The sequence below is a fragment of the Anabrus simplex genome, chromosome 1 (genome assembly GCF_040414725.1).
Source record: "Anabrus simplex isolate iqAnaSimp1 chromosome 1, ASM4041472v1, whole genome shotgun sequence".
Taxonomy (NCBI): domain Eukaryota; kingdom Metazoa; phylum Arthropoda; class Insecta; order Orthoptera; family Tettigoniidae; genus Anabrus; species Anabrus simplex.
Window position 1 is genome coordinate 1104965505 of NC_090265.1, and position 22998 is coordinate 1104988502.

The window sequence follows — 22998 nt, forward strand, 5'->3', positions numbered from 1 at the left end:
AGTGATCATGTCTTGCTGCCTTGCCATTTGTGTCTTTCCGTCAGATATTCTGTGCATGCACGTTTAACTTTCTTGGACCCTGATATCCCTCTGACATCTTGTGACAGATTGTTCCATTCATGAGTTGCAGTAATTGTGAAGAGGACTTTTGATTGGTTATGGTAAAAATATGCATGTTCTGTGCTCTTATACATTTTCACGGTGTAAAGAGAGATTATAAAAACAATCTTTTAGGTAAGAACATTCAGTTCATCCATCTTTCTTAGCAGAGTGAGGGACTAAGCATTTAAGTGAACTACCTGTAATACATTCTTCTGGTCATTCAAAGGCACTCTAAGAATATCTGCTGTTGCCTGAGGGAATGAGGCTGGAGATTCCAGCATGCTAGAGCAGAGGAGGGGGAGTGGCATTGAAATGCACGAAATAGTTACTAGTGTCAGAGGGACGAAAGACATTAGTGGTAAATGCTGTCAAATTGCTTACAAAAATTTAAAGATTACCAGTAAAATTATGATTTGAGCTATGCTGTGATATGCCAGAACCTGTAAATAACTGATGAAATTCAGAAAGCTAAATATAGTGTGGATTTTTCCATCATCATCATCATCATCATCATCATCATCATCATTTCTTCGCTCCAGCAAGCCGGGTGCGGTTGTGTACGAGTCTCCTCCAATTTGTTCTATCCATCCACAGATGCTGCTCATACATGCAACACCAGTTCACATCTCTAATTTCAAGGTCCATTATCTGTTTTTCCCGAACATCACGAGGTCTTCCTCTTGGTCTCTTCCCAGGAACATTGCAGTCAAAGTATGTTCGAGGAGTCCTGTGAGGGTTCATTCTTTTCATGTGACCATACCATTGCAATCTCTTCACTTTTAGTCTCCAGCAAGCTTCTTTCCAATCCAAGCTGTTGACGGATATCCACATTCCTTTTTTTATCCATTTTTGTTTTTTGTAGACAAGAACGGAGAAACTTCATTTCTGTTGACTGAAGACGACTCTTTGTTGGTCCAGTAAGTGTTGCTGCTTCCAGGCCATACGTCAATATAGGTACTAGATATATTTTGTACAAGCTGGATCTTGGAAACTAACGGAAATGTTTCATCCCAAAGTATTTGACGTACAGCGTGATAGAATTTGGAAGCTTTCTGTATTCTGTTACTAATCTCTTTATGTATGATATTGTCTGATGTCAGAACACTATCTAAACACTGGAAGTTGTCTACAATATCCATCTCCTCATCTCCAATTCTTAGATGAACAGTTGGAGAGTTTGTACTCATCACCAAGCCAACTGTCTTCGTTTTGTTGATTTTGAGACCTAAGGTTGTAAAAGCTTCATGCCAGAGATCTAGTCTAGTTTGTACTTCCGCTTCTGTCTCACCCCATAACATTACATCACCAGCAAAAACCAGGGCATTAGTTGTTGGATCCTTTCTCTTAACCGCTTTTAAAACTTCATTCATTATGATTAAGAGAAGTGGTGAAAGACAACTTCCTTGCTGGACTCCACTCTTCGTTTCAAACCAACCTGACCTTCCATCCTGGACCTGGACACAACACTTGGTTTCATCATATAATCGTATTTGTGCTATGATGTCATCGGGCACTTTCGTATGTCTCAAACATTCCCATATATGCCTGCGTGGTACATGGTCATATGCTTTCTCGATGTCCAGAAAAACGGTTATAAGTGTTTTACCTTTCTCCCAATACTTCTCAGAGCATTCTGGTGGCAAAAATGAGGTCTATAGTTGATCTATGAGGTCTAAATCCATGTTGTTCCTCCTCAAGTGTAGGTTGAACATATTTTCTAATCCTGCTCTCAAGGATGGATTCGTAGATTTTGAGACCATGTGACAGCAGAGTTATACCTCTGTAGTGGGTACATTTCTTTCTATCACCTTTTTTCAACAATGGGATGATGACTCCTTGCTTCCAGTCATTGATTATTACATTCTCTTTCCAGATTCTATTTAGTACCCTGTACATCCACCGTTGTCCTACCTCTCCTAGTGCTTTGATCATCTCACCACTTAATTCATCTGATCCAGTCGATATGTTGTTTTTCAGCTCAGATATTGCTGTCTCTACTTCCAACCATGTCAGATTAGTGGTATTTGTGCTGCCAAAATCATAAGGTTCGTCATCTAATGGGGTGACATTTTCATAACAGTTCAGCAAAGTTTCAAAGTGCCTTTGGAACTCCTGTAATATTTTGGTCTTATCCCTAGTCACCTCACCATTAGGAAGTTCTACAGATTGGATAGATTCATTTTGAGTTCTTCTATTCTTAACAATACTGTATAAAAGTTTTTTATTTCCATCCTGCATTATTTTGGGAGCCAGATCTTCCTTGCATTTTTCCAATGGATTGTAATTCATTGGAAAGTAGTACAAAAGTTGTAAGAATTAAGTCAAACTGGAATTGCACTGTCTGAAAGAAATATAAGATTGAAATTAACAAGACAGATACACACAAAAATTTAGAGGAAAGACAAAAGCAGAATAATGTGAATTGGGACCTACGGTAAGGATGACTAGGAGACCTCACGTATCCAGCAATTTTTACCTAAGCTACTCTAGAAACTTTGTGCACTCTGAAGTTCACTTAAACAACACACATGAATTTTTGATCCATCAGGCTATTTAGTAATATCTCCATCATGTGACCAGCACGTGAAATGACCGAAACGCTCAATGGCAGCTTTTGAGATCTTGTCATCATGAGGTCTTTGTGAATTGTGGTAGGTGATCCTTCCAACTTCCTTTCTTTTCTAAGATATATTTTTGGCGGTAATGATACGATTAGCAACAGAATACAGAAAGCTTCCAAATTCTATCATGCTGTGCATCAAATACTTTGGGATGAAACATTTCCGTTAGTTTCCAAGATCAGCTTGTACAAACTACATCTGGTATCTATACCGACGTATGATCTGGAAGCAGCAACACTTACTGGATCAACAGAGTCATCTTCAGGCAACAGAAATGAAGTTCCTCTGTTCTTGTCTACAGAAAAACAAAAATGGATAAAATAAGGAATGTGGATATCCAACAGCAGCTTGGATTGGAAAGAAGCTTGCTGGATACCCTACAAGTGAAGAGATTGTAACGGTATGGTCAAATAAAAGAATGGATCCTCACAGGACTCCGAGCATGCTCTGACCACAGTGTTCCTAGGAAGAGACCAAGAGGAAGACCTTGTGATGTTTGGGAGAAGCAGAGTTTCAAGGACCTTGAAATTAAAGTTGCAAACTGGTGTTGTATAGGCAACATCTGTGGAAGGACAGGACAAACTGGAGGAGGCTCGTACACAACCGCACCCGGCTTGCTGGAGCGAAGAAATTATTATCATGATGATGATTAATGATAAGTTAATTTAACAATAACTGGCTGTGTTTTTCCAGGAGATTTTGGACCTACACAGTGGCAGTGATTTATGTCATTCGCAATGACATGGGCACCCACTGCTTTACAAACATTCAGAATGAATTGTTCACGATTTTCAGTTACACTTTCAGACACACTGAAAATCCTGACATTATTCCTCCTACTATACTATTCCTAAATAGTCACACTTAGCACTCAAATCTTCTCTAATTTTTTTAAAATTTCTGAATATTTTTAAATTCCTTCTTCACTTCACGTAATATGTGGGTATTGAAAGAAAACTACTTTTCAAGCTTCTTTAATAACATGTCTGTCACTTTTTGCTATTGCTTCCACCAGTTTTTCTAGAGTGTCTGATGAATTGACGACTTAATCTAAGGCAGTCTTCACCGCACAATCTAAGCTGGCAACACTGCGAGTGGCAGCAGCTTGATCCTTACTGCTTTCATACACCATGTCACAGGCAAAAAATATACTTACTTGAAGATAATAAGGTTCAAGTTTGTTGAACACATTACTACTCATAAGTACACAAGTTTCTGTAATCACCACTACTCAGTTTTACCTGCTAATCACTGTTAGCTGCAGAGCTGATGTTACACATGTGTCACCAAGATTAACCTTCTGGCAATATGAACATGCTTTTTGTTACCACATTCCTTTGCAATTTTTTTAATTCTCTCCTTTTTCCACGATAGCACACTTTGTCTATTGTCCACTCAAATTGCTCACTTAACACAATGTAAACCATAGATAACAATTAATTAGTACAAAATCAAAATAAATTTCAGATAACCTATGGTTTATCAAGGTCAGTCCTGATGCAAGATGTGAACCCTCCCTGAAGATCTAGACAACAACGAATGCCTTCTTAAAAAAATATAAACCATACTAAATATTACTGTATGTAACACATATTCTTTTGATAATTGGAAAGTTGGTCATTATTAAATGAACAAATGATCATCTATACCACTGAGGTCTTAAACTATGAATACAAGTAGAAAAAACATATACGTTGATTAACCATCACATTATGACCACCCTGACCCAAGAATGGTTACTGTCCTTGCAATGCGGAGAAATACGACAGACACTAGCAGCATGGTATAGGCAGAGCAGGTCTACAGACACTTTGTCAGTTGTCTCTCCTGTTTCAGAATGAAACGAGTGAGAGATCTCTCCAAATTTGATAAAGATTAAATTGTGGTATGAGTATCTCCAAAACAGCATGGCTTGTTGGCTGTTTTCATGTCACTGTTGTAAGTATGAATCAAAACTGGTGCAATGGTGGGCACAAATCAATACATAGGCCGGCGAAGGCCGTCGAGTATTGTTCAGAGCGACTTCTGGGCTACGGTTCGAGAAATTACCCCGAAATATAATGGTATTGATCCAGGTAAAGTTTTAGAGCACACAGTTCAGCCAATGCTGATGCATATGAGACTGCATAGTTGAAGAGCCAGTCCTACCCCATTTGACGACTGCTCTTCACAGATTGCAGTGCATGAGATGGGCACAAAACCACTGATACTGGACTATGGATGATTGGAAAACTGTCACCTGGTCCAATGAATCCAAATCCTAGTTCATCACATTGATCACCAGGCACATGTATGCAGATTACCATTTGAGGCTATGGTACCTGGTTGTACTGAGGGGCAGAGACAGGGCAGTGGAGGTGGTGTGATGGTTTGGGCATGTTTTCATGGGACATGGGGCCCACTATTCCAGTACTGTACACCAATCTGACAGCTGTCAGGTATCTGGATGTTACTGGGAACCAAGTTAATCTGTTCATGTCAATAGTACTCCCTACTTGCAACGACTGCTTCCAACAGGACAATTTGCCACGCCACTCTGCCAAGATTGTGGACTGATTCGAGGAACATGACAGAGGATTTGCTTTAATGACATGGCCCCCAAATAAGCCAGATATGAACTCAAATGAACATTTGAGTTAGATTTGGAGATGATGATTTGTGCTACCTCACAATGTACGGCAAGTGGAAGACCTACTGTCACGCTTGTGATAGAGATACCCCTGGATTTCTTCTCCTTCCTCATTGAATTGATACTTCAACAGATTGGGCAAGTTCTGCAGGTTAGGGGAGGTCCTATGCCATATTAAGTAGGTAGTCATAATGTAATGGCTTATCAGTGTAAACAGAAAACTTCTATATAAAATTAATTAACATGCAGCTTATAAGAACTTAGCTGGGACCTCTTGAAAAATGTAAGTTAAAAACAATGCATGAAATCAAAAATTTATGAAAGAAGTTTTGCTATATTATGAACTTGTAATTGTTTTACTATTTTATTATAATATCTGAAGCCTGGTTGAATGATCAACAAGGAAAAACAGAAAGCTCTAGAAAAGAACTAATCAATGCTAGATGATTGATGACTAAAGAAATCAGGAGAGTTAAAAGAAATTATCAGAAGGAAACATTAAAATCTATTGATGAAGCTTTCAATCGAAATAAAACAAGAGACTATTATAGAACATTTAAACAATACCAAAAAAAAAAAAATTTATACTCTCCCTACTCTCCTGATGAAAGATAAGAGCGAAAAGGTGGCCCATTACGATTATGACAATCCAATAATTTTGGCTGAATACTTCAAAACATTACTTAATAGTGATGAACCTGAAAATTATTTTGAATTTGATCTACCGTATTTCCCGGCATAATCGTCGTAGTTTATATACCAACATTTTTGAAAAAATAGTAGGGTGCGACCATTATACGAAGAATTTTTAATACCAGTATTTGTATTAATCAAAAAATGTATTTATAACTAAATTGTATTCGATACAAATTTAAGATGCATGTAATACTCGCGTTTATACATCAAAATAATTAAAATAGTCTAAAACAAAATTCATAATTATTCGCCGAGCTGCGCCATGTGGGATCTCTAACCTATCGTTCGCGAAGGGTCTACGGAATCTTTACCAAAATAAAGGTTATTGCCGTAATATTCACGTATATCATTCATTTGCAGTAAGAGAACTGACCTTGAAGGTTTTCCAATTACTGTGAGATGTAAGGAAGAGTGAAACGAAACGGCCTATAAGTCGCGCTTTTTATTTTCATTGCGTATATCATGATTGCAATATTTTGATACAGTTATGTATAGTATGAGCATGCCAGTTTCGTTGAAAATGAGAAATTATTATTTATAAGGTACATTTTCCGTATTGATTGGATTCAATGCATAGGCAAGAAAAGTGTTCCACCGATCAATACTTAAACTTTTTAAAATATATACTACGTTTTAATGTGTTAAAATTTTTCATACTGTGGCCTATATGTTTTAATGTGTTTAATGTACTCATATCCATGTACACTCAATAGGTTTTAGTTTAATGTAACCATCACCACCACCTTTAATCACAGATGTTTTAACATTAACAATACTACAATATATTTTACTTCCATCTTCATTAGACATCCGGATAATCTAATGTAACATCTTTGTGATTTTGTCTAATGACTATAAATGTTATGTACTAGCTGATGATGGCCATGAAAGGCCGAAACCAGTACTAGTGTAATAATCCATTCACAATAAATAAGTATTGATCGGTGCAACACTTTTCTTGCCTATGCACAGAAAATGAGAAAATCGCGCGGTTTAAAATAGTTACGGCATGCGCCGGGTACATTTTAATTAGTCACAGGGTTATTAATCGCGTCATACCTTGTGATGTGTGTGGGATGCTAGAGGCCTTTGTTGCCCCCTGCCCCTAACCAAGCCAGACCAATAATCTTTTCACTAGCCTGGTCTTGAAACTAACTCCTAAGTTGGCAGCATCGCTTAGCTAGCTGTGACATCGTCCGACACGCGCCATGTTAAATTTCTAACCTCTGTGACATCGTGACATGTGATTTCGCAAATTCGGCGAACGTTTTTCCAACCTGAAAACCTGTCTACTAGAAGACAAGTGTGTATTGGTACCGGTATTTCCTGGCGACATTGCCGATAAGCGATAAATTACAGCCTTACGTATTTCAAATGAGAACTCATAACATGTAGGTGGTGAATAAATTGTACACTGTCTCGCAACCACGTTGTCAAACTGCCGATAGCCTACCGGTAAGCCATGCGTCATACATATACCGGTATTATTTATTTATACGTTGTGCAACATCTTGCAAATGTGACTGCGTTGCCAAATTGCCTATAAACCATACACGTATTTAAATTGTGCAACTTACATTGCAGTTCCATTTACCTTTTAACCAGACTGGTGAACAAAATTTGGACGTGCAACGATTATGCGATTAAATGTTTAAAGTCAGATTTTTGTATTGAAAATAAAGGATGCGACGATTACACGGTGGCGACTATTATGCCGGGAAATACGGTATTTCCCAGAAATAAAACCCCTTTGAAGGAGGTCATACCACCAGTTTACGATGAAGTTTACCTATCAATTCACTGAAAATTTTTAAAGCAGCAGGAGAAAATCAACTAGTAGTGGAACTCTGGAAGAATGCAAATATACAGACTATTCAGAATTTACATAAACATCTCATTGGCATTTGGAACACAGAAAAATTGCCTGAAGAATGGAATGTTCAATTAAACACCCAATCCATAAAAAAGGTGAATATCAGATTCTAGTAACTATCGGGGAATTTCTTTGCTAGATATCACCTATAACATTTTCTCTAAGATCCTCTATTCCAGAATCCATGACCAGCAGATAGTGAATTGGGTGAATATCAGGGTGGTTTTCGTCCAGGACAAAGTTGCCCAGATCAAATTATCAGTCTGAAATGGATCATAAAACATCAATGCATTAGGAGCAAAAATTTAGTGATCACTTTTGTTGATTTTCAAAAGGCTTATGATACTATCCATCGTGAATCATTACTACACATCCTTACTGAATTTGGTCTTCATCAGAAGCTTGTTAAACTTATTGCAGTCACTCTGAGAAACACAAAGTCTAAAGTTAGGTTCAGAAATGAAATCTCTGAACCATTTCAAATTTATACTAGTCTTCAACAAGGAAATGGATTATCCCGATTGATGTTTAATTGTGTGCTGGCAAAAATTATGCGTGAATGGACTACGGTATGTTCTCCGACTGTTAAGACTGGAAGAAATATTAGACTAAATTGTCTTGCATCTGCTGATGATCTGGCGCTATTATCAAATAGTATAGAAGAAGCAAAATTTCAAGTAGAGGAACTAGGAAGATTAGCAGCAAAGGTTCGGTTGAAAATATCTTTTGAGAAAACGGAAATGATGCCATCCCTTAAAGTTGACACTTCACATATTATATTAAATAATACTCAGAAAATAAAAGTTGTAAATAAATTTAAATATCTTGGTAAAATTGTCACTTCAAATGCTAATGAAAAAGCATCCACAGATAATAGAACTCAAACTGAGATGAGCACAACAAATTACATGGCTGAGTTACAAAAAAACAGTCTCAATTAATGCTAAATTTTGCCATTATGACTGTCATCAAACCAGAAGCAATGTATGCAAGTGAAACAACAGACAAACTGCAGAAAGTGGATAGAAGAAATCTCTGGACAATTAATAAAAAATATGTTGATGGTCAGTGGAGACTAACCCAATTCAGTAATTTACAAGGAAAGTGAATCGATTATTGACACGATGAGAAAACGGAGGATTGCATTTTTTGGACACATATACCATTGCCAAATTTTAGACTCCTAAACCAGCTTTTTGATTTTTTTGGAATAGTAAAACAAAAAACGCTTGGTTTAAAGAAATACAAATAGATTTGGATGAACAGAAAATTACCACAGAGCAAAGTGAAAATAGAGAAGAGAGGAAGATTCTAAACAACAAATATACAAAACTATCACTTAAAACATCAAAACGTAAGCAGTATGTTATATCAGGAGAAGAACAGGCTGCAAGATCGTCTAGAATTAAGAAGTTTTATAAATAAATAAATAAATAAATAAATAAATAAATAAATAAATAAATAAATAAATAAATAAATAAATAAATAAATAAATAAATAAATAAATAAATAAATAAATAAATAAATAAATAAATAAATAAATAAATAAATAAATAAATAAATAAATAAATAAATAAATAAATAAATAAATAAATAAATAAATAAATAAATAAATAAATAAATAAATAAATAAATAAATAAATAAATAAATAAATAAATAAATAAATAAATAAATAAATAAATAAATAAATAAATAAATAAATAAATAAATAAATAAATAAATAAATAAATAAATAAATAAATAAATAAATAAATAAATAAATAAATAAATAAATAAATAAATAAATAAATAAATAAATAAATAAATAAATAAATAAATAAATAAATAAATAAATAAATAAATAAATAAATAAATAAATAAATAAATAAATAAATAAATAAATAAATAAATAAATAAATAAATAAATAAATAAATAAATAAATAAATAAATAAATAAATAAATAAATAAATAAATAAATAAATAAATAAATAAATAAATAAATAAATAAATAAATAAATAAATAAATAAATAAATAAATAAATAAATAAATAAATAAATAAATAAATAAATAAATAAATAAATAAATAAATAAATAAATAAATAAATAAATAAATAAATAAATAAATAAATAAATAAATAAATAAATAAATAAATAAATAAATAAATAAATAAATAAATAAATAAATAAATAAATAAATAAATAAATAAATAAATAAATAAATAAATAAATAAATAAATAAATAAATAAATAAATAAATAAATAAATAAATAAATAAATAAATAAATAAATAAATAAATAAATAAATAAATAAATAAATAAATAAATAAATAAATAAATAAATAAATAAATAAATAAATAAATAAATAAATAAATAAATAAATAAATAAATAAATAAATAAATAAATAAATAAATAAATAAATAAATAAATAAATAAATAAATAAATAAATAAATAAATAAATAAATAAATAAATAAATAAATAAATAAATAAATAAATAAATAAATAAATAAATAAATAAATAAATAAATAAATATTAAGCCACCTCTCTTCAGTTTAGACTCAGCCAATTTACAACTGTTAGGTTCTTCAGTTTGACAAATTTCTTTCTGAATAATACATTTATAAACTACCTGAAAAGAAAACATACGGTAACAGTATTATACTTGAAAAAGGTTCCTTAACATTTAGATTTCAAACTTGCTAGTTTAACAAACAAAGGAAGTTAAAACTCACTTATACACATCATTTTCAATTGGTAGCAGATCATATGCCATGGCCTGTAAAGTAAGCTCATGGAGTAACGGAGAAACACAGTCAAAGCCTCGGTCCAGGATCAAAAGTTGTGACCGTGTCTTCTCAGGACCTTCACCCATAGTAGGTTCATCTGCTTTATATGCATCGAGCTTCTGCTGCACTAACTGAGCCAACTCCACATTTTTATCAAAGTCACTAAAAATTAGAAAAAAAAAAAAAAAGTATGAGCAACCGAAACTTACATAAATGTATTTCTAAAACAGTACACAACAAAGAATAACATTTCTACAAGACATGTTTGTATTAACTTGTATTTGCACTATATACAGAATCTAATAAATCTTTTAACTATCAATCAGAGATTGGAGTATTTTGCGGTCGTGAATTTTGTGAAAACATGGTTTTATATGTGCAATTGCTACTGATATGCAATCTGACACATTAAAAAACATATATATATATATTTGAACTCCCAAAACATCATGAATTTCATATAATCTAACAAATCTGCTATGTTTTCGCAAAAAAATGCAATTTTGTAATGAAAATTAAAATCCACAGCCTGTTTCCAGTCATTCGACCGGGTCAGGAATGGAATGAATGAAGCCCCCCCATCTAGCGGCGAGGATAGGAAATGTGCCGGCTGACGAAGCCTGTCGCACTCCTCTGGGGCAATGATAAAAGACTGACAGATGAAATGAAATGTTAATGGAGAGTGTTGCTGGAATGAAAGATGACAGGAAAAACCAGAGTCATCATCATCATCATCATCATCCTCCTAAATCATCTCCAGTTTCCCGGGTGTGGTATATGAGCCTCCTCCATCTCATCCTGTCTTTGTACCATTCTTCCTCCACCAACTTGTCCCAATCATGACCTCTCAGCATTACATCGCTCTTAACTAAATCTATCCATTTCCTTCGTGGCCTTCCCACGGGTCGTCTTCCTTCTACCTTTCTGTTAAATTCCTTCCTTGCAGTTCTGTTTACTGGCATCCTCTTCATGTGACCAAACCACTTCAGTCTTGATATCTGAATCTTATTTAGGAGAGAATTGTCTATTCCTACTTCTTCTCTAATTTTCTCATTCCTAATCTTGTCTTTCCTGGTTTTCTGGATCATAGTGCGTAGGAATTTCATTTCAGCTGCCTGAAGTTTGGAATTATCTCTATTGGTCAGCGTTGTGGTTTCGAGACTGTATGTAAGAATTGGTGTACAATAGGACTTGTACAATGTCATTTTTGTTTTCATGGGTATTTGCTCATCCCACAGCAGGTGTCTTACCTGGTGGTAAAATTGTGCTGCCTTATTGATTCGATTGTTCACCTCATGTTTTGCTAGGTTGTCATTTGATATAACGCTACCCAAGTATTTGAAAACTGGAACGCTGTCCAGTTGAGCTTCATTTAACATGACTATTGGTTCTGCTCCTTCCCCATACACTTTCATCACCACCGTCTTGGTCTTGCTGATGTTTAAACCATATCTCTTAAACTCCTCCTTCCAGCTTTGTATTCTCTCTCCCAATTCATCTTCTGAGTCACTCCAGATCGCAACATCATCTGCAAATGTGAAGGCTTTGATATCTCCGTGTTCTTTCCTTTTAATAGATTTCATTATTACATCCATTACAATAATAAATAGAAGTGGTGACAATGAGCTGCCCTGCTGCACTCCTCTCTTTGTTTCAAACCAGTCCGACAAACCACATCCTACTTGAATACAGCTTCTGTTCCCACTATACAACATTTTCACTTTGTCTATGAGGCTGTCTCGCACTTGAAGTTCTTTCATGCATTGCCAAATTCTTTCCCTTGGTACACTATCGTATGCTTTCTCAATGTCCAAAAATATTAGGAATAAAGGCTTGTTCTTCTCCCAGTATTTTTCCATTAGCATCCTAATTACAAATATAAGGTCTGTAGTTGACCTTCCTGGTCTGAAACCATACTGCTCTTCTTCCAAAATTGGTTCAACAATATCTCTGATTCTGGTCTCTATTATTTTTTCCAATATTTTCAGGACATGAGACAGTAATGTGATACCACGGTAATTAGTACATTTTCGTCGGCTTCCTTTCTTGAACAGAGGTACAATGATGCCCATCTTCCAGTCCTCAGGAACAGTATTTTCCTCCCATATCTTGTTGAGCAGTCTATAGAGCCATTGGATTCCTGGAACTCCCGCTGCTTTCAGCATATCTGCACTTAGTTATCTACGCCCACTGCCTTTCCTTTCTTCATGCTCTTGAGCGCATTTTCAACTTCAAGCCATGTAATTGGTGGTTCAGTTGTGGTTCCTCGACTTGGCTCTCCTCTATCCGTTGTTATGTTTTCTGTATCTCCATTCAGCAGCTTTTCGAAATAGATCTTGAGTTCTTGTTTAATTTCTCCCTCTTCTTGTGCCAGAGTTCCATCATCACGTTCTATTGCTTTTATGGTCTCTTGATCCTTTCGCTTGTTTTTCACTACTCTGTATAGCAATTTCATATAGAGTAGTACCCGGAGAAAACCTGTCCTGCCTCCGCTTTGTCCAGCACAAATCTCACATGGAGTGACCGGGATTTGAACCACGGTATCCAGCGGTGAGAGGCCGGCGCGCTGCCGCCTAAGCCACGGAGGCTACGCAATTTTGTAATAAACTGACAAAATGTATGATCAAAATTTCCATCTGAAACTGTATTTATAATAAATTTTTTGATAGTGTTGAATTAATGCTCAACAATCAATCATTTGTAGATTGCTAGTCAATATTATCAAAATGTATAATCACCGGCTGAAGGAAGATCAGACTCTGCGAGATGTTGAGGTCATATTCGGCTTTTGTTTGCCACCTGACACACAGAGGGAAGTGTGTACATGGATAGATTCATTCCAGTGTGTGTGTTTGAAATGCTACAAAATGCCAAGCCATAAAATATCTGTAAGAAGTAGAGCTGTCCAGTATGAAAAACATATGTTTTATTCCACAGATAAAAGTATCATGTGCAAGTTTTGTAATTGTTGGTGTCGTGGGAAAGAAAAGATTTCATCCAAAACACTAGATGTCTGCAAAACATGTTACGACCTTCAATTCTTGCAAAGAAGGCAAAAATCTCATGTTCCATCAATAATAGAAGCAGTAGAGAGAGATTTCTAAATTGCTGTTCACATGCGCTGTGAAATGTATTTGGGCAAAGCCTTCATTCTTATCAGGTATTTCTGTGTTGCAGGGAATAACACAATATTATAAATGTAAACATTCTGGGTTAAAAGTGATATGGATGCGATGTGCAAATGCAGACTGTGAATGCTTTTCTTCATGTTATAATAATGATTTGTCTGATAGGCGCCATTGGTTGTCTACATAAAACATCAGTAGTTTTTTTCTGAAATCTTAGATTCTTCAGAAGTGTAATTTAGAAAATAAAACTTATCCACTTTCCTTCTTTCTTTATTTCTTTAACAAAACTATGTTCAAATACTCCAACAGTAACGGAATAAAAGACCACTTCTCGTTCCTTACCCTAGGACATGTATGAACAAACCCCAAACCACTTTATAAGAAACCTGCAAAGCCAGCAAATACCACAGTGTTCAGAACCTACCAGTAGATGGAAAAACGAACAATTCTGGATTCTTACACAAATACTGATTTATGATTTATATGTACTTTAGATAACAGTCAACAAAAAGTTGGGAGTTTTTACTTTTTTGTTATAGTGGGAGCTATTTCTTTTCAGTTTCTATTTAGTTAAATCTACAATTGTGAAATTTTCCAGTTATAGATTTTACTTTTAATTAATTTCAATTATTTCATATGGAAGAATGACAGATGAAAGAACACTGACCTTCCAGAATGAATCTCTAGTAATCTGAGCAAAGATCAAAAACTACTTGTGGTTCATGAACTGTCCTAGGAAATGAAAATTCTGTTCACTCACACTATGGGCAGAATAACACACAATCACTTGTGTCGGGCCATATTCAAGTGCAGAGATTGAAGGATGATTCAAACTGTTCTAATTCTCTTTGTACCCTCTTCCAGGGCGAATTCACATTTTAATTCTCGCATACAAACGACTGCTGAGGTGAAGAGAATCGTTGTGCAGAATTAAGTTCCATCTGAATTCTATCTAAAGACACAGCTGGGTAAGTCAGTGCCGAAGATGCTGATCAGAAGTTGACAATCCAGTTTCCCCGCATCCTCAGTAAGAGAAATGTTTGACATTTCTACTGACCACAGGATTTGATGAAAGTGTTGGGTTGCATAAGCATTATGCATGCAGACATGGCCTTGTTGGAACGAGCACAGCTAGCTAGTGCTCGCTCTCGCTCTCTCTCTCTCTCTCTCTCTCTCTCTCTCTGGGTGTGGATAGTAGAATAACACCCATGGTACCACCCACCTGTCATAAGAGAAGACTAAAACGGGGCATAAGGGCTCTTAACTGTGGAGCAATGGTTGGAGACCACAGGCTCCTTAGCTGAGTCCTGGCATTGCTTCTACTTGTGCCGGGCTCCTCACTTTCATCTATCCTATCTGACCTCCCTTGGTCAAGTCCTCTTCATTTCCAACTCAACGGTATTAGAGCGTTCAAGGCCTAGGGTCGTTCTCACGCCCTTCGTGGCCCTCGTCTTTCTTTGGCCAATACCTTCACTTTTCGAAGTGCCAGATCCCTTCCATTTTTCCCTCTGTAATCACTAACGTGTTGTACAGAAGAAGGCTGCCGAGTTGTATTTCCTCTTAAAACAATAAACACCACCACCACTCATTTCATTTCATTTCATTTCATTTCCCGTCTTCAAAAGTTGACGAACCTCAACCAAGGTCAAATATCCCTAAACGACTTGCCCATTGGATAGGTCATAGTCTAATTTTATTACCTTTTCATATCAATTTTTCCAAAATAGCTCTGTGTTATGCAGAGCATGCCACTCAACAGAAGGGGGCCTCAAGAATAACTCGAGCATACACCTTTATTTATCACTATTCCACGATGAACTCCTGCCGTATTAATGATATCATGACAAGATACTAGTATGCACTTTCTAGAGTTCATATATTTCTGATTACCTCCTACAAAGTAAGTATTGCTCTAACTGACATTATTTTGTCAATAACAATTTTAAAATCTTCCCATGATACTGATATGTGCTTCCCTGCAAATGTACTAACCGTCTTACTAATAAACGGTGTATAACTTTTATACAAGGTTCATACACCGTCGTATAAGTTAGCTTGAAAATAAAAATCCACAGCCTGTTTCCAGTCATTTGACTGGGTCAGGAATGGAATGAATGAAGCCCCCATCTAGCGGCGAAGATAAGAATTGTGCCGGCTACCAAAGCCTGTCGTACACTGGGGCAATGATTAATGAATGACAGTTAATAATAATAATAATAATAATAATAATAATAATAATAATAATAATAATAATAATAATAATAATAGTATGGCCTCAGCTATCGTGTGCAGACATTTCAATCTGACGCCATCTGGCTGCCTCTTCTTGTCAATTTCGTCTTTCCGTTTTACTCTAGGCCCACTAGATGGCAGACCGAGTAATCCAAAACTCTCCTCGGCGTCTATGGCTGAGATTTAATGAATTTTGTCGGGTAAACACCAAATGTGTCACAAGAGATCTTTTACATGCCAACATCATACGACATGGAGTGTCGAATGGACTTTCTTCCGCCCTTCAAAAATCTGACTACCTCTGCCGGGTTTGAACCCGCTATCTTGGGATCTGGAGGCCGACACTCTACCAATGATCCACAGAAAAATTAGATATAATAAAAGATGAAATGAAATGATAATGGAGTGTGTTGATGGAATGAAATATGACAGGGAAAACTGGAGTACCCGAAGAAACACCTGTCCCTCCTCCGCTTTGTCCAGCACAAATCTCGCATGGAATGACCGGGATTCGAACCACGGAACCCAGCGGTGAGAGGCCGGCGCACTACCACCTGAGCCACAGAGGCTCTTTTAACTTTGCTTATTTACCATAATATTTCAGCAAACCAAGCTGTCTTAGTGTATTTAATATAATAATAATTCTCAAAAAAAATGTACCTGGAATTATTATTCAGATAATATAAATTCAAATGATATAGAACACAAGAGAATGAGAAACACCACAGTAAGGACTTAAATTGACAAAGCTCACACAAGAGAATCTTGCACTTCAACATCATAACATGTAGAACTAAAGTAAACATAACTTTGTTTACTCAATTACCACATATTTAACCACAGAAAACACTCACCAGCGATATCTCACAGCAGGATATTCTCCCAAAGTTGCACACAATGTAGCTATTTGCTCAGCAATGCGCTCCATATTAGCATTACGGCCACTTGCCATCGAAGGATTATAGAAACACTGGAATGTCTCTGGGGAGTCCAATGAGAAAACCTGACCAATAAAAATCAGACATGAAGAAACTACTAAAATATTCCAAAACATAAAAATATTGAAATTATAAATACAAATAAATGCAATAGGCTAACAGCTGCAAACGTTTCTAGCCTAAATTGAAGTTGATCTGCATCATCAAATTTCTCAACTGAAGTACAACAGCGAACAAATGCCTGAGTTATATTTCACATATAATTAAGAAAATGAAAACTATGTTGACTGTCTGCAGAGCAGCGTATGAGGTAACAGACGTCTGTTCCACAAACAAATTAATACATACAGGGTCATCTAAATAATGCAGACCCGCAGATGAGGAAAGGCTGAGGCTGGCAAACTATCGCCTCCTGCCAGACAGACACTATGACAGCAAGCTAGAGTGACTGCCTAATAAAATGTAAATTCTAATACATTTCAAAAGTACTGGAGCAGATTAGGTTTCTGTCACTCCAATATCGGCCATTTTAAGATTTTACGAACCCACGTAAGTGAAACAATGCTTTGTCCGAGAAGACTGAGATCAATTTCTCCATAATGCACTTTTCAAAATCCATTCACTAAATCTAATCCTACACACAGGATCACCTGGTCTCAGTTCTTGCACCAAAGTACATTTATACGGTTTTTGCACTTTCAAGGAAGCACTTTGGAGACATTTTATGCACCAGTATGGATCATCTGTAAACCTGATGCTGCTACTCACAACCATTCTGTTGTCATGGATGTCCTGGTAGAAGATTAGTCTAAAATTCTTACCAGATTTGTTTTTCAAATGTTATTAAATTTTACGTACTACCTCTTATTTTACATGTAGGATATTAGTTTTAAGAATTTATCCTTTCATTATATCTAATTTGTTTCATCATAATTTAATTAATTATTGATTTAATTATTGTAAAGTAATACAATGTAATATATGTATATTTCAGTGCCTGGTTAGATGGAAGCAAAGGCCTGAAGACCTTAATCTTGCCAGGTAAAATAAAACATTACTAACTCTTAAGTAACTTCTGCCCTTTGTACAAAACCGCAATAAATTTCCGTTTACTGAAAAAGATGGCTAAAAGATATCTTATAATTTTTCAGGCACTGTTGAATGTCTTCAAGATTTTCTCCTGTTAGCACTGTACATAATCTCATCATTAGTATTTCCCATTTCAAAAAATTTAATAACTAATTCATGGACCATTCCATGACTTGGAACTCGAATACCTGGGAATTTCTCTGGAAATAATCTCCTAACAGCATGAATGGATTCTGTAAGGAGATAAAAATCTATATAAATAAAATAATGACTGTGTGTCTGTACATTTACTATTTTGGCAAAATTTTCATACAGTTATCCGTTTCAAGTGTAATAATGACCATCAGCATACTTTTTAGCATTGGTTTCCTGAAAGTCCTCATTTTTATCCCATCCTCCAAACCTTTATGGCAGCACAATCTGCCAGACAAGCTAGAAAACTGAAATTTAACAAAAATGTAACTTTTAGACTGTAACAGACAGGAAAATTCCAAGATGATTAAATTTGTCATTTTTTACCCCCAGAAAATATCGATATATGTAAGCAATTTTTATTATGATGCAGACCTTTGTTTCGAGGTATTTCGTAGCTAAATGGTAAATCGTATCCCAAAACTGATGGCAGATTCGAATTTAGCAAGCCGAGGTCTACATCATTGGTCCAACGACTTTTTGTCGTATCTCTTATACATCAGATTTGGCTGTATTTCTCGACTGGATGTAAATTTTGCACTTTTTGCATGTGTAATTCATACTTTGACACACTTATAGGAAAGATTGAATCATCAAATTTGGAACGAACATTGACCCACCCAGTTGCCGTATGTGAACCAAATTATATGTTTCTAGCTGTCACATAAGTATCCAAAAAGTAATGCACTGTGTGAAAACCTTACCCAAACTTAGTCCTATTTAATGTTTCTAACTCAATCTAACCCATATATAGAGGAGATACAAGAAATGTCAAAGGATCAGCTATTTATACCACGAAATATGGTGTCATATGGTGCAATCACTCTGTCAATATGATGTACAGTTTAGGAGCAGTTATTCTGTAAATGAAGGTCTGCAATATTGTAAACGAGCATATACTTTCGTATGTCGATCTATATATATTCACTTAGGTTGATTTGTAGCAATCTAGAAAGGGTGTGTCTGCCACTATTTTAATACTTTACGAATCAATAGTGACTGTCAGCTGGAGGGCGTCTGATATTGTAATCAATACTCCCCACATCCACTTTGACTGGTAGTAGGAATGGGGCCCTTCTCCAACTCCTGTGTAACTGGCATTAGTAACGAGAGCCTACCATTGTCATGAATAATTCCCTTCTCAATTTGACTGGCAGAAGGCAAGGGAGCATGCAATTTTGTTCAAAACTTCCCTACCCATTTGTGTTTGGAGTAGCCAAGGATGCTCACCATTATACACAAATTTACCCATCTAATATGTGAGTGACATTAGGTAAAGTGGCCTGCTGTTATAATCAAAACTCACCAACTGGGTGTGACTGGCAGTAAGCTGACTGGCATTAGAGAAAGAGGCTTATCATTAAAATGATAACAGCATAACTCTCATTTTTACTGGCAACAAGTAAGGTGCCTGCTCTAATAATAAAGTCTCCCCAACTGTAACATGTCTGGAAGTAGTAAAGAGGACCTGCCATTGTAACGAAAACTCCCCAAATTGACTGTGACCATGCAGTAGGCATGGGGGTCTGTCATAATAATGAAACTTTCCAACTCGATTGTGAAAGGCAGTAGGCAAGTGAGCCTGCCGTTATCACAACTCCGCAACTCACACTTTAAATTGAAAACAACCTCTCCATGCAGTTTCTCTGATAACGCAGAGACATGCAATTTAAAAAATCTTATTCACTAAATGTACCGTAATTTACTTCGATATCCGTATACAATGTAGAATACCCTAGCGAAGCACGGGTACATTAGCTAGTCATAAATAAATACTCAATGTAGAATAGAATAATTAGGCCAATTATTCTTTTTTATTTATTCTCACTTCACTTTGCAAACAGGTGTTGCTCTCACTTAAACACGAAACAAACTGTATTGCGAGACAAAGCCAGAACCGATGGTCCCCTCAAACTACCTTCCCTCCCATGCAGCTGTCTGCGTAGTCACTCCCAGCCACCACCCTGGTTCCAAGATAATTGGATGATTCAGTATATGAAGAAACCATAAAAATATTCCAAAATATAAAAATATTGAAATTACTTTGAAATCATCATTTTCATATTACCATTTCTCATCCTACTTAATTTATTCTCCGAATATAATGTTGCTCTAAATATAAAACTTCAATGAACACAAGATTTTTACGCACCAAATAACTTTTTTTAAAGTAAGTTTAAATAGAAAATCTGGTGCCCCTACCCCCTTTTTCACCTTTGTGTAAATGGCGTATTATTTGTATAAACATGAACCCAATCAAAAAATGAAAAATTCACACCAGTTGTCATACTGTATTTCTTGATAACACAACTCGATAATGTTGAATTGGAATGTGTTGTGGGATTTCTTTGAGTTTAAGCCACTTACGTGCCAGCCCCATGGTCTAGGGGTACCGTGCCTGCTTCTTATCTGAAAATTCCGGGTTTGATTCCAGGCCAGGCCATAGAGTTTCATCTGGATCTGAGGGGTGGTTCGAGGTTCACTCAGACTACGTGATTACCAGTGAGAGGTTATCTTGGCGGTGAGATTGTGACCCCAGTCTAGAAAACCAAGAATAATGTAAAAGAGTATTCATCACACTGACCATGCATCACCTCGTAATCTGCAGGTTTTCTGGCTGAACAGCAGTCACTTGGTAGACTATGGCCTACCAGGCCTGCAGCACCATGGGCGTTGTTTTGTATGCCACTTATGTTACTTTCCTTGCACCTGTTTTTTTGTCAATCTGTGTAGAACTCTCTGTGACAGCTTTACACTATGATCACAACAGTCATCTCAGTGCATGCCCATTTTATTCACTAGAAATGAAATAAGTTTAAATAATTCACAGCTGAAAACATCACAAAGTTTTCATAACTAGGATAATTATGAACAGCCGTTTTCAATTCATAGCAAATTTAACAGGCAATTGGTCCTAGTTTTTTAAAGTGCATATCACTTTTGGAATACCAAGGTCATCTGTTGCAATTTGCCCAAACTAAGTGTAAAAAAGACATCAAGGACAGATCATAGACCTTGCTTCATAAATAGCTCCATTTTCACAAAAAGTAACACAGATGTTTGTTCCTGCAAGCACTTCAATTACTAAAAATAAAATCATAATTCACAGGTAGTACAGAACATGGAGGTATCTATATAAATAAAATCATAATGACCGTGTGTCTGTACATTGACTATTTTGGTCAAATTTCCGTATACTTATCCGTTTTAGGTGTAATAATGACCATCTGCATAATTTTTAGCTTGGGTGTCTGTCTGTCCTTCTATAACTTGAAAACTACTGGATATACAGTATTTCCACCAAACTTCATATTTAGAATCCACCTGTCCTTGGGTAGGTTTTAGGGCAAATATTGTTTCTAAATCCCTGAACTGTCTCGGGGTTTATACGAAACCGTGATTTTGCACTCCCTCAAAATATACACAATCAAACTTAATGGAAATCTACCTGCCTTAATGCAAATTAATTTCCAAACCATTTTTCTCATGTGCATCATTTCGATAGCAGGATTAATAAGGGAAATATCATTAACGGACCGTTTTTCTGTACAAGTCCCACCGGACTTGACGCAAGAGCGGGTGCGTGTAAAGCATATTTCTTACAACTTGAAAACTACTAGAGATATTTGAAACAAACTTTATATTTAGCATCCACCTGTCCAAGGGTAGGTTTTAAGGTCAATACCGTTTCAAATTCCCGGAATGGACTGGGGTTTTATATGGAACTGAAATGGTGATTTTACTCTCCCATCTATATATATAAAATAAGAGTTTTGTCTGTACATTGCTCAGAATTTGAAAAGAATGGTATTTCTGTATCGGTCACGTCCACAGTAACAAGGAAATGCACTTTTTTCTTTTCCGTAATTTCTGTCTGTCTGTCTGTCTGTCTGTCTGTCTGTCTGTCTGTCTGTCTGTACACGCATCACTAGAAAACGGCTAAAGAGAATTTAATGAAAATCGGCATGCTAAGTCGGGAAATAAGTCGCTACAATCGAAGCTATAAATAATTTTATTCACGCTGAAAGAAATGTAGTTTAGGGGAAGGCCTAAAATTAATTTTCAAATATTTATGTTATTAGTGGTCCTATCTTAACAAAAATTGGTATACGAAGTCAGAGAATAAGTCTCTACAATCTAGGCTATAAATAATGTTATTCAAGCAGAGTGAAATGGTAGTTTAGGAGAGAGCCTAAGATTTAAATCTTAAATATTTACGTTATTAGTGGCCCTATCTCATTGAAAACTGGTATACAAAGTAAGAGAATGAGTCACTACAATGTAGGCTACAAATCATTATTCACCCTGGATGAAATGGTAGTTTAGGGGAAGGCGCCTGAAGTTAAATTTTTAAATACCTATGTATTTGGTCCTATCGAAAAGTACTACATAACAAAAGTCCGATCTTTAGTGTCTTATTCAGTTTTACCGTACCCCGACTATGATAAGAGTGGTATTTCAGAGTCGGAAGAAAACAATGTGAAGGCCTACAATATCGAATGTGCATAACATTGATCAAAATTACATTGACCATTGTTTGTTGTGATGTTATTTGTCTCTTTTCCTGCCTCTCAACTCCGATAGATGGTATTACTGCTGCGTATCGAGTATAATAGCCTGACTGAATATTAGCGGGAAATAGCCTGGGAGTTAGAAAACTTTTTTTTTTAGCATGCCATACCTCTGGTTCATACATTTTCTGATACAGCTGGTACGTAACGCACTGGT

General features: G+C 35.6%; 1 protein-coding gene across 3 annotated transcripts in view; it reads right to left on the reverse strand.

Moving 5' to 3' along the window:
• The window catches only part of Rop (Syntaxin-binding protein Rop), a 341037-nt gene that overhangs the window by 132095 nt on the left and 185944 nt on the right, over window positions 1–22998 (reverse strand). For all 3 annotated transcript variants that reach the window (XM_067137314.2, XM_067137313.2, XM_067137315.2), the window contains exons 5-6: window positions 16906–17054; window positions 10638–10853 (exon numbers count right to left, since the gene is read on the reverse strand). In XM_067137314.2, the coding sequence (XP_066993415.1) occupies window positions 10638–10853; window positions 16906–17054 (365 nt within the window). The remainder of the gene's footprint in view (window positions 1–10637; window positions 10854–16905; window positions 17055–22998) is intronic.